The sequence below is a fragment of the Eutrigla gurnardus genome, assembly GCF_963514095.1.
Source record: "Eutrigla gurnardus genome assembly, chromosome: 5".
NCBI classification, from domain to species: domain Eukaryota; kingdom Metazoa; phylum Chordata; class Actinopteri; order Perciformes; family Triglidae; genus Eutrigla; species Eutrigla gurnardus.
Genome location: NC_139919.1, coordinates 23,426,428 through 23,439,187, shown reverse-complemented (window position 1 = coordinate 23,439,187; position 12,760 = coordinate 23,426,428). Strand labels below are relative to the sequence as shown.

The 12,760-nt window shown below is 43.8% G+C and overlaps 1 protein-coding gene across 2 annotated transcripts in view; it reads right to left on the bottom strand.

Moving 5' to 3' along the window:
* Window positions 1–12,760, bottom strand: part of LOC311014076 (A disintegrin and metalloproteinase with thrombospondin motifs 2-like) — a 97,055-nt gene that overhangs the window by 8,866 nt on the left and 75,429 nt on the right. Inside the window, exons 5-17 of one of the 2 annotated variants that reach the window (XM_084010448.1) lie at window positions 10,680–10,763; window positions 8,860–9,016; window positions 6,684–6,789; window positions 6,245–6,388; window positions 5,128–5,260; window positions 4,472–4,501; window positions 3,281–3,394; window positions 3,032–3,177; window positions 2,754–2,929; window positions 1,073–1,206; window positions 878–1,001; window positions 301–381; window positions 55–218 (exon numbers count right to left, since the gene is read on the bottom strand). In XM_084010448.1, the coding sequence (XP_083866574.1) occupies window positions 55–218; window positions 301–381; window positions 878–1,001; window positions 1,073–1,206; window positions 2,754–2,929; window positions 3,032–3,177; window positions 3,281–3,394; window positions 4,472–4,501; window positions 5,128–5,260; window positions 6,245–6,388; window positions 6,684–6,789; window positions 8,860–9,016; window positions 10,680–10,763 (1,593 nt within the window). The remainder of the gene's footprint in view (window positions 1–54; window positions 219–300; window positions 382–877; window positions 1,002–1,072; window positions 1,207–2,753; window positions 2,930–3,031; window positions 3,178–3,280; window positions 3,395–4,471; window positions 4,502–5,127; window positions 5,261–6,244; window positions 6,389–6,683; window positions 6,790–8,859; window positions 9,017–10,679; window positions 10,764–12,760) is intronic. The other variant, XM_084010449.1, reaches the window with a different exon arrangement.

The window sequence follows — 12,760 nt, the reverse complement described above, 5'->3', positions numbered from 1 at the left end:
TGAGTGAAACATTTTTTAATTTTTTATTTTGATTGGATTCGATTCAATGTGTACCATGATCAGAATGCCATGTCTGAGAGGACCGGTGGTCTGAAGCGTCTCCTTGTCATTGTCGTTCTCATATTCCCACTCCACGCCCTTTTCTATGACCGAGTGGGATTCTGGGTACTCGTTTTCTCCATTCAAGAAGAACAGTCCCGACGCCACGTTCTTTACAGCTGCAGGTGGGTGAGAATTATTCATTAGTTCATACTTTAACAACATAAACTCACAGAAAACAACGTAGAAAGCCACACAAACCTAAAGTGTGTGAGGTCGCTTTCAGCTCTTGGATTAGTAAGTGTCTCGCTCCTCGGGGGATTTCAAGGACCTTGAGGAAACCTGAAATGAAGAACACAAGCACATCTGGTTCGTGACTCTAACATCATCAAAAAAGCTGCTTTTACAAGTTCGTGAGTAAAAAGCCTCAGCTAAACCAACAAAGAGCTCTTACTCATTTAAACCAAATATCTCTGCTCACCAGATAAAACCCTTCCAGCACTCTCTATTTCCATTCAAAGTAAACATTAAGTAAGAATTTGGGGAATTAGCATGTAGTTCTGCTCTGACGTCAAGGTTAGATAATATAGTAATAAACATTCATTACAAGAATGAGGTTTGACGTAACTTCTTGGCAAATGGAAAACTCAGGTTTGGACATTGTTACGAGTCTTCCACTAGAGGGCGGTGTTTAACTGAACATACCACTGTTTGCAGAGTGAAAGGAGAGGACTCTGTCCAACTATTCATCCTGCACTGACCAGCATGATAGACAGCTGCTACACCGACAGCACGAGGCTCATTAAATCAGGATGATTGTGTGTCGGTGTGTGTTCACCTTGTTTCTTGGCAGTACGTGCGATGGTGTCTTTGAAAGTTTTGCAACTGGAGCTGTCTCCGCCGCACACTCCACACTTGTCCTCCTGCTTCGAGGAGCCGACCACACCGTCACAGCCCACTTTCTGTTCACGTGGACACGGGAGAGTTAAACACATGTAGATGTAAAACCAAGCATGATGTTGACGCCACTCACCTCGCACTCGCCACGCACGCACACGCTGTGCGGGTCCTTGTACGAGCAGCGCGTGCCGTCCACGACCATCCTCTGCATGAAGACCACGTCCCGCGTCTCCTTGGATTGGCAATGCAGGTGGCAGCGTTTGTTAGCTGAAACAAACACAAACACGCAAATGACTCCGTTGGCACCTCCGAGATCCATTTCGATGATTTCGTCTTTACAACCAACGTGGGATTCCGTTTTTTTTTAAATATATTTTCTGAATGAGCTCTCCGTGAGTCAGCGTGTCTCATTGTGTCTGTCTGTGTGACTCATGCTACAAATACATGAGCCTCCAGAGACAAAACCTGGCAGTTGGTTCCAGCGAGAATGCGCACTCCTACTTTATCACGTTTATTACACATGGACATGATCCAGAGACCCTGTCTCGTGGTGCTTTGACACTAATAAGCAGGTGGCAGACGTGCTACTGTAGGATGAGAATATGTGGAGAAAAACACACGTTTCGCAGTTTGAACTGAGAAAGCAACAGAAACTCTTTTCTGCAGCTCGCGTGTCAACATAGATTTGTATAGAGTAACCTTCAAACTAGAGTATGTCTATATGAGCCATCAGTCCTAAGTAGCTATACATCATCTATCAACACCTAAACAGCCTCTATACATAAAAACTACTGAAGACATTTTTATTCTTTTTATTTGAAAAAGTTGATTTATTAAGTTACTTTTTGAGACCCGTAAAATTTGATTTTCATGTTTTAAGGAGGTCCAATATGTTAAGTGAATTGTCTGAGACCACCTGAAACACTTTGCTCTACGAGGAGACATTTGATTCATCAAAACAGGAGATGATTTGGGGCTTCAGGTTTTTGATTGCGATTGGACGAATCCCTCTGAACAGCTGCTTGAAACGTTTGATGTTTCTTTGCTCAAGAGTGTGTTACAGTTTATCTATTGAGGTGGGAAAAGACCTACATAGAGACGTAAAAAAGCGACAGTGTGTCAAACGTCTCTAAACAAACACTATGATTTCACGCTCAGAGCAGACACTCTCTTTTCCTTCCCCAACACTATCGGAAACTCGGGAGATGACAGACCATGAATGGAATTCAATTTCACCTCCCTGCTCACTATTTTCTCTCTCTCTCTCTTACACACACACGAAAAAGTAATTTGAGACCGAGAAAGCCTTGCTGTAAACTACGACATGTAGGAATGATAAGACCGGAGAAAAACAATTTAGCAAGGCCCCTCTTAGCGGAGGGTGCGTAGCGTGACCTCCAATTACATATTGGCGACAGCTCAGCACTTTACTCCACGGCTGCCCTTTAGTTGGATGATAATTTAATACCTATCAGAAAGACGGTGACACCTCCGCTTAGACACAGGGAAGGTCTGACAACCACGCACACATGCATTTGAAATCACCCCAATGACGTAAAGAGGTTTCGGATATTAAGTGGAGAACCCTGATAGTTTGTCCATATGTGCCAACTGATACGTGGACGGAGAAAAAGATGAAGGAAGAGGGAGTTAGTGAGGTTCAGATGACATCAGTGAGACGCAAGCTTCAAAGAGGGGTTTGTTTTTAAAGAGATTTCCAAAGAGATAGCGTGGTTTTATGGGAGGGCGTAGCCCGAGCTTAACGTTTCTGCAGGACGGCCAGATGTCAATACCATGACAGAACCTATACTCACGGTCTGTGTGTTCGTAAGGCAGCCATTGGTGCTTGTTGCTGTGGATTTCAAAGCGGGGGTCCCAAGCGTGGCATTGCTCCTCGCGAGGGTCGCTGTAGATGTCCTCGCACTCGTCGGTGTTGCACATCTGGAACTGGTGAGTCGCCCCCATGCAGGTACGCCCCTCGTTGGCTGGTCTGAGAAGGGTCGCAGGGCAGAGGGGAATTAACACAGAAAACACAAAATATCTTGATCCATAATAACGATCAGCCTGATACGCGAAAACCTTAAATCCATACCTAGGATTGTCACAGTCGCGTGTGCGGAACTGTACTCCTCCCCCACAGGTGCGGGAGCACTGGCCGAATTCGCTCCACGTACCCCAGTTTCCATCTTGCTTTATGATGTCAGGTGTCAACCAGATGCAGTTGCCTTTAAAGCAATGCTGCAACAGGCGAAGAACGCAAGACACAGTCGGATACATTGTGCCATCAAATCCCAATTTCTTTGACAGTAATGTGCGTTGAAGTACAATAATCTATCAATACCTTCCCATTCCCGCACATGGTGCCGTCGATGGGCGGCCCTTTCTTGGTCTTGCAGAAGAAGGGATTGTCGGGGTGGCTACACCACAGCTGCTTACATGGGTCGAATGTGCGATACTGCGGAGGGAACAGAGACAGAGAGAGGCTCTTCTTACAATCAAAAGCACACCGGCAACGTCGATGACACAAGTTCAACCATCACGAGACTAAACACTGAAAAATCAAAAACAGAGATGAGAAGAGAAATATCACTAGAACAAGAACCACAACGGTGTTATACCCAACAACATCAACACCGGCCCTGCACTGTCACTGCACTGTACACTACGCTCCACTGAGAAACACACAGCCATTCATGCAAACTAAACCAAAGGATGACAGAGAGAGACAGTTCGTGGTTTAATTAGGTCACAAGGGAGGTCAGAGGGCAGAGGGCAAAAGGTTAAAAGGCCGAAAGGTGACCTCTAGAGAAAAGCCCCAAGACGCAGATGGAGGACTGAATTCTCCTCCTTGTCGATTATGAACCATTGATGAGGATACTACCAAACTGACCCGCAGTCCGGTGGCGGAGGGGCCGTGCCCTCCTGCCTCCTTTCCACAGACTTCCATACCCGCCATGACCCCCAGGGGACCATTGAAGGTCAGAGGACGAGTCACAATCAATGGCTAGACTGTGGTAGGTAATCACCAATGACATCAGACTGGAGGATCCTAAAAGCTGAGGTGAAACATGGAAAAACAGCCTCTGTTCTGGCTCAGCCCTTTCCCCTTGGATGGGAAAGACATCTTTCCAACCTTTTTCCACTGGACTATATTCACGAGTGTGCCAGTATAATGAGGCTCTTCCTGCCGTGATTTAACACAGATTTGCAGGGAAGGAGTCAGGATATGGTACGGTTCAAGGGTTGAACGGCACCATAGCCAGTGAACCAGTACAGTCACAGTGTTTTTTTGGATTTTTACTGCCACTTTCTCTGGGATATGAGCATTTTAGAATCCTGCAGACTAAAGTCGCAAAATATGACGATGGGTAGAACAGAGAAACAAAGTACAGTAAAAAAAGAAAAAGAAAAAAAGAAATATAAGGAGCAACATTACAAACAATTACGACTTCAGAGGACAAATAGAAAAAAGAAAATCTGAGAAAAAACAAATGACGGGCCACATGTCTTCGGGGAGGTGGGGTTACCTTACCTGTGTTCCCGACTGGCCCGCCTTTTGTAGCTGAGGGGAATGGGTTTGACAAGAGAATAGAGGGTAATCTAGCAGTGTGTGTAAAGCCCCTGAACAAGCCCCTTTGTCAATCAAGCAACAGCTTCCCAACAGCGTGCCACAGTGGCTTCACAGTCATAGAGTGGGTGAGGATGACGAGGGGAGGGAGGGAGATGGGGCGAGATGCTGAAGCTGGGTGAAGCTTGACACCATGATAATGTTTGTGACAGGCTCGTGTAAAGGCACTGTGGTATCAAGTGTTTGAATAAATATATTTTTTAATCATATTTAACATTTATAAAAGAAAAAAGAAATAGCTATTAAAAATGTGTCTATGTATGTGTGACACTTTGGTCATAATGTTGATCAGAGATAGATGATGTCAGTGCTGCATTCAGGTCACAAGGGAAACCTTCTGAGCTGCCATACAAATGAATCTTCCAGAGTGAAATCCAGCAAATTCTGATTTAGACTGAATTCAAAGAACCCCCAAAAAATCTGCATCATTTCAGGCGATAAAGAGATGCTAAGCTGGATTGGTGGCGACTCTTGCAGAAGTCGCCTTCAGCATGTTAGCTAGCGTTAGTGAACTCTGGCTATGTTAGTAATGTGACCGCGAGGCTACGGGGGTCCCTTACCGCGGTGCACATCGTGTAGCCCACACCGAAGTCGAAGCGGCACTGCTCGTTCATGGAATAGTGCAAACCAGGAAGCCGAGGCAGCGACGGCCAGTTGTGGTCGAAGGGGTCGTCACGGAGACAGTCATAGGAACTGCAAGGGGAGTGGATAAATGGGATTACATTTGACTGTTCGTGTCATTGTGCAGCATAAATGTGATGTGTAAATGTGTAATATGATTACAGGTATTTTCATTTTTGGGATTGTCTCTAAGTGTGAAAAACTAACAATTTTCAAGTCACTTGTTATTTCTAAAACCAAAGGCTATTCAGTGTTTAATTACAGAGGTTAAAGAAACCAGTCATCAATCATCAATTGAAAAATGGAAGCCATTCATTTTTGTAGGGGTGAGTTTTGGCAAGAACCTCACAATACGATACGTATCACGATACTTTAATCACGATACGATACGTATCACGATATCACAATATAAATAAAGATGAAAACACAAGTACCTGTATATGTACATCAGATGATATTGATCGGAGGACAAATTTAGTCAAAACTATTTCATTCAAAACAGCCTCTCCATTTTATTAATTCCCATAAAATTCGCTGGAATAAATATTGAAAATAAAATGAAATCTTTGGAGTTGAAAATCGTTATTGTACTGAGTGGCAAAGTATCGCGATATATTGCCATATTGATATTTTTACCCACCCCTACATTTTGGCACTTAAAAACAATCTCTTAATCAAAAACGTTTCTATTGATCAACTATTCAATGAATCAACTACCAGGTTTAGCTCTAATACACTTTATTCATTTAAAGCATTTATTTACATAAAATGATATTCTATTAAAATGTTCACATATAGGTGAAGTGGATAACTATGACTCCTGAAGCCAACTTACCTAAAACAAGTCATTAAAATGTATTAAATGGAAAGCCTCATGAAAATCACCACCGTACCATTTTTGGCATTATGACTTTCACACTTTGTTATACAATAACAAAAATCACACAAAATATCAACCGGATGCATTTCAGTCTAAAATATTGATGCGAGTATTGACCTTAAAAAACCCATATAATTAAATCCTTGTATGAATCTGTGTGTGAGTGTGAGTCTCACTGAAGGTAGCGCCCCAGCTCTTGCATGCTACATCTGGACCAGTGGAAGCGGTGGAAGGCGGCTTGCACCAGTGGAGCCATGATGCTGCCCATGTGCACCTCGTCTCCACAGCGGTTCCCCTGGCCATCATGCTCCATCCCCAGCCTGCAGAGGGAGAGGGTGCATGCAAGAGAGAGAGAGAGAGAGAGAGAGAGAGAGAGAGAGAGAGAGAGAGAGGGGATATAAACCAGTGGAGACAGATTGGGAACATGTGGGAGGAGAAGAAGAACAAGGAACAAAGGGTGGGAGGTAGAAGCAATTCTCTCATCAGATATTGGCTGAGGTGACCGATGGCCCAACACTGTAATAAATCAATACAGTCTCATAAGTGACTGCTTTGTTGTCGTTTGTTGTACCACGAGAGCAGACTTGAAGACTTCATTATGGCAAATGCACTTACACGTGTCCGGTCTCGTGCGCGACCACAAAGGCAGAGGAGAAACCATCCTCATGGTTCAAAGTGCAGCTCCTTACCGGATGGCACATGCCCGTCACTGGGGCGTAACCTAGGCAACCAGGAAGAAAGACACACTGGTCACGATTCGCAGACTTAGTCTTGTGTTCTCCTGAAAGCTTCAGAGGATGCAAAACAACTTTGCAATGATTCATTGTTCATTTTCATTGCTACATTTTTTTGCAGTGCATACGACGTGGAAAAATGTGGATTACTTCTTAAAATAAATAAATGTGATAGCTTAAATGATCCATACCCAACAAAATGTACACAAATATTATTAATCAAGTTCATATTGTAACACAATTCAATTTATATCTATTTTCCTAATAATATTTTAGCACATTTTTTTGGGACATCTTTAAATTGACTCCATGTATGTCCATGGGATCTGTGAGATGAAACTGATTTTATTCATAACAAGAAATTGTTAATTGATAAGAAAAGTTTCTTTTGGAACAAATGGATTAGATCTGGGATTCATATTCTTGAGGATGTGATGGGAGATGTGGGATTTAGATCATTTGATGAGATTAAAAATAAATATAATTTGAGTAACTCTGAATTCTGGCGATATTTACAAATGAGACATTGTATTCTCTCAAACAAACATATCCAGCACAGTCGGACTGAAATCCAGGTAATTTCCCATAAGATTGGAGAGAAAAACAGAGGAGCTTCAAAATTCTTTGAACTTATTAGAAGTACACAAGTGCCAAAACTGGATGGTCTGAAAGCGTGTTGGGAGAAGGACCTGGCTCAAGTGATTCCAGAAAATAATTGGAAAAAACTATATGCATCATGGCACTGTTACTCACGTGAAGCACAATCACAACTCATTTGTTATAAGATATTAAATAGATCTTACTGGACCCCTTCAAAACTGGCAAGACTGAAACTCAGAAACAGTGATTTGTGTTGGAGATGTAATGGAAGGGTCGGAACTCTTGTACATATGTTATATGAGTGTGACAAAACTAAAGACATGTGGAATGCAATAATTGTGTTCTTGAATAAGGTGCTGGGCACACACTTGATCAAAAACCCTGCATTATGTTTGTTGGGGTTACTTCCAGATAACATTCAAATGTCGAAACACCAAAAAAGTTGGTGTCGTCTAGCTATGACAACAGGGTGCAGGATAACTTTACGCCACTGGAAATCTCCCACTCAATCCACTTTTAAGGAGTGGATACAGGTTTTAAGCTCAATGGCCAGCTATGAGCGGGTCACCTATAGAGTGGCTGGGAGGGAAGATTTATTTAACGAGGTGTGGGGCCCATTCCTTGCTCAATTGCTGGATATGTAAGAATGTCGCCATCTCTCCATATTTTATTAGAGGCAGGTACAGGATTGGTATAATATGTAGACTTCCTAGGGTGTTTTGTTTTGTTTTGTGGATATATGTTTTGTGTTGTAGGTCTGGCCTGTTTTGTACATTATTGCTGGACTGCATTTATTTTTTTTTGCTATTTTTGTTGCTGTTTGTAAGAGAAGAAAAAAAAAAAAAAAGACTGGGCAGATAGATACTGATAAATGCATACAAGATGTGTATCTTATCCATGTAACTAGAATAAGGTAACAAGTATTTGTTTGTATTTGTCTGTCATAAACATCAATTAAAAAAAAAAGAAAAAAAGAAAAAGAAACTGATTTTATTCACTTCTACCTTAAATCCCCCCCCCCACACACACACACACACACACACACTGTGTCTAATCCTAACCCTAAACCCTGCCTCGTAGCCCTACATATACCGATTTCCAACTCCCTGTGTGCTTGTCTGTCCTGTACTGCCTTTAATTGTGGGACTGTGGCTGGCCTTGCTCTGCCTATTGATTTTCTGCTGCTGAAGGCTGAGCCCAAGGGCAGCTGAAGGGCTTCTGGATAGCTAGGCCACTGCCTTTAGAGGCCTCTCCCCTGGGCCTGCCTGTTAGGCTGCACTCTGCTGCACAGAAAACCACCAACCACCGAACCCACAGTGCACTATACAGCTTCACGAGGCAGAGACGACAGTAGACTTATCAGTTTTAGGCCCTCAAGAGGGAGGGCGTTCACTTTCAATCTCTGTGCTATATGTTAAACACCCTAGGAAGCAGTATGTGTTCATATCTTCCGTTACCCTGCATGCCCGTGGGTCCAAATTCCTGCCGTGTGAGGAAGATGGCGTGATCGTGATACTCGGCGTCCCCCGTGTCCTGCTTCTGCTGCAGGAAGGCCCAGCGGCACACGTTCTCCAGACTCTGAGACGGGTTCCCCAGTTCAATCAGACTCATGGACTGGAAAGAGAGAGACGTACAGAGGGAAGGGGAGAGAGAGAAGAGGGCGTAAAGATGATACCAAAACCGGGAACTAAACCTGCTTCTGGTACAACAACATTTTATTCAACCCTGTAGGGGGCAGTGTCACAATGTTATATTTTGTCAGCACATCTTGCAAATTGCTGAGGTGTACAACACACACACACACACACACACACACACACACACACACACACACACACACACACACACACACACACACACACACACACACACACTCTCCCAGGGATCCACAGCACTCACACAATGATGCTTCTGATCCTGTAATTTTGATGAGTTAATAAAAAAGAAACTGAACACAGAGCTGCCTATTAACAAGCTATGCACTAATAGTCAAACATGTCCAATTACAGAATAGTTACTTCCAATTAATTGCATAATACCGACACCCAAATAAACTCCCAGGTTCCAGCAATTCCTTCCATTCACCTTCACCTCTCATTCTCTTCCTCATTAGGATTCCCGCTCCCCTTCCTCCCTCCATGCTGCTATACAAGTGTTTCTAAGTCTCTCTTCCACTGCTTCCCTTTTGCCTCGCTTTCTACATCTCCTTACACACACACACACACACACACACACACACACACACACACACACACACACACACTCACAATGCACACCTGACTCAAACAGGAAAGAGTGTGTGTAGCTTGAGTGTGCTGCAGAGTGTTTTTAATGTTTTTAAAGATGTATTTGTAATGGTGAGGCGTGTGTTCATGTTGTGCTGGTGTGTGTGTGTGTGTGAAGTGTGGGTGCGCCTGCATTCAGGGTCACATAGCCAATCTGCAGGCTGTCTGGGTGCAGCTCTGTTGCCACGGTAATTGGGGATGATGGACAGCCAGAGCTTTGGCTGAAGCTGCATAGGGGCTGGCCCAGAATGACCAATGTAGGAGTGAGTGTGTGTGTGTGTGTGTGTGTGTGTGGTGTTTCCGGGGCTCCACTGGGATTGTAGACATGTAGAGAGAGGAAGGGAATAGATAAGGCTACAGCCGCATAAGTGTATCACAGAGCACCTATCAAGCAATAAAATCCCTGGTATCACCCCGTGGGGTAATCCCGGCCCTTCTCCACTGCTGCCCTGCTTTATCTTCATCTCTGCTTTTGCGTCTCATCCACACCACTCTCCTCTCCTCTTCAGCGCGGACAGGAAGACAGTTACGGTCAAGAAGCCCCATCGTCCGGTCTCTTCTGTTTATGAATGAGGGAGGGCTATCATTGATTTTTTATCTTTGCCTGGACTTCCCATGATTCCTTGCTACAGGGAGGAAGGCTGATTGCATAACGGGCAGAGTTTCTGTGTGCTTTGGTGCTGAACTGTGAAGGCGTGCGACTTGAAAACACTCCCCTGGGACGCCGCATGCTTTTAGTTCCTCTTTTGCTCAGTCCACTGGAATAACAGGCTCCGGGCATCAGTGCGTGCTGATGAGTGTGCATGTTTGTGTGTTTGTTTAAGAGTGTGTGTGTGTGTGTGTGTGTGTACGACTTGGATGTGCTTACTGTAGGTACTTAAAGCAATTGTGGGAACATCCTCGTATCAAAGATATTACTGAGAGGGAGAGATAAGAACTGCACCACAGTCAACTTTTAGAGGGAGCAGGACTCGTGTCCCATCAGGTCTTACCTTGCCGTAGCCCAGCATGATAATCCTCACCAGCACCACGTTGATCTTTGCTCCCAAAGACTGGTCATGGTAGATCTCATTCACCTGGTGTCACACAGAGAAACAGGAGGGAACATGAGTCTCAGCAGAGGAAATTAAAAAAAATGCTTCATAGATCAGTTATAAGCCATTACTTTAGCCATAACTTGCTGGGTATGCATCAATTAATGATCATGTAAGTGCTTCTCTAATAAACGATGGGGTATGCCGTTATAAATATTAGCATAAATAAATAAAAGGTCTTATTAACCACAAATACATCCATTAGTTACAAATTATAAAGCTGCTATAAAGGGCACCTTATTAGAAAGATCTGACTAAAGTATCCCACCAGCAACACAGTGTTGTGAGAGGCTAGAAGTGGAGAGAAAGGCCCGAACAAAAAGGGAGAAAAGGAAGTTTAGGAGAGTGCAAGGAACTCGGTTTCCCATGAGCACAGACTGAGACGAAGGAAGAAAGACGCGAAGGAAGGAGAGAGCCTAATGCAAGGAAACAAGGTAATGTGTGGCAAGGGAGATGCAGAGAGCATTATACTGGTTCAACACAGAGAGAGAGAGAGAGAGAGAGAGAGAGAGAGACAGAGACAGAGACAGAGAGAGAGAGAGAGAGAGAGAGAGAGAGAGAGAGAGAGAGAGAGAGAGAGAGGGTAAATTGGCGCAGGAGTTGAGGCCTGCTGTCCTTAGTGGCTGTGTGCGGTGCCTAATGAGGCAAAGGGATGTAAAAACAGACAGCCGTAATGAGATGGCTGATGTACACGCTGTGGAGAGAGAGAGACAGAGAGACAGAGAGAGAGACACACACACATATACGCACTCACACACACACACACACAGAGATGAAGAACCAAATTCAGACACACCCAGCGAGCGAGAGCAAGGTAAAGGGTTGAGGAATGCTACGAATAGAGAGACAGAGAGGCAGAGGGAAAGAGACAGGAAGCTGAACAGAGGGGAGAGAGAGAGCACCGTGGCAAAGTGGGGAAGGAGCTCAGAAGGGGAGCGGAGACGAGGCGTTCTTAGAAAACCAGAATGGAGCGCGGAGCTGCGGGTTTTTAAAGACCAGAGAGGAGACATTTGTAGTGACATAATGCTCGGCTCCATACGTGGCGTAAAGTTGGAAATTCCAGCATCCCGTGAAGAAAAAAGTGCTTCCTTCAAGTCTAAAGACTCCTAATTTGTTAACCACAACTCTCAACAGTTTTACACGTAACATTCAGAAACATCTAAATAAAGTCACATTGGTCAGTTTTATAATATAAATGTTGCTGTGTTTTTCTGTCCAAATTCCGCTCCGCTTGCATGCGCTGATGCAGGCCGAGTGTTATAGAAATATGTGCAGACGGGACATGTCAGTAAAATTTCAGTCATCTTCTCTGTGTTGTTCTCTATTATGATGACTTTGAGATGGCGCTCCTTGAAAACAACATCAAGCCACACGTGTGTCGTATTACGACGTGATGACGTATGTACAACATGCAATTGAGCTGAGGCCCGTTTGGGCTGGGGGGCAATCGTGCCGGGGCAGGATCAAATGGCCCTGGTGTGAGTGCAGAGATGCATAGTCCTCCACAACACCTGCAGAATTCCTGCAGGTCTATAACTAAACCATGTTCCTGGGAGACTTGAATCATTCCTGAGGGACTCTTTTGTACATTTGTAGTACAACTCTTCTCTCTTCTCAAGCGTCTCAAGGGAATTATCTTGACATAACAGCTTATTCCGTAAGAGACATTCTACTGTTTTCCAAAGTGGTAATCTATAATCATTTTAATTGATATGCTTTGCATGTTAAACCATAATCTTTAAAGTAACTAGTCCCTTTAGCTGTCAGGTTAATGTGGTGGGGTAAAAAGAAGTATAGAAATTCAATCCGATACCGATTCAAATTCAACCACTGGAAATTATAAACGCAATAAACAGAGTTCAGTTACAACAACCTATGATGTTAAAGCGAATGTAATTTTCATTTAATATACTTTTATTATTAGTTCCTGAAAACAAGGACGGAGGAGTTGTAGGGTGAAGGACGTGAGTGTTGATGGG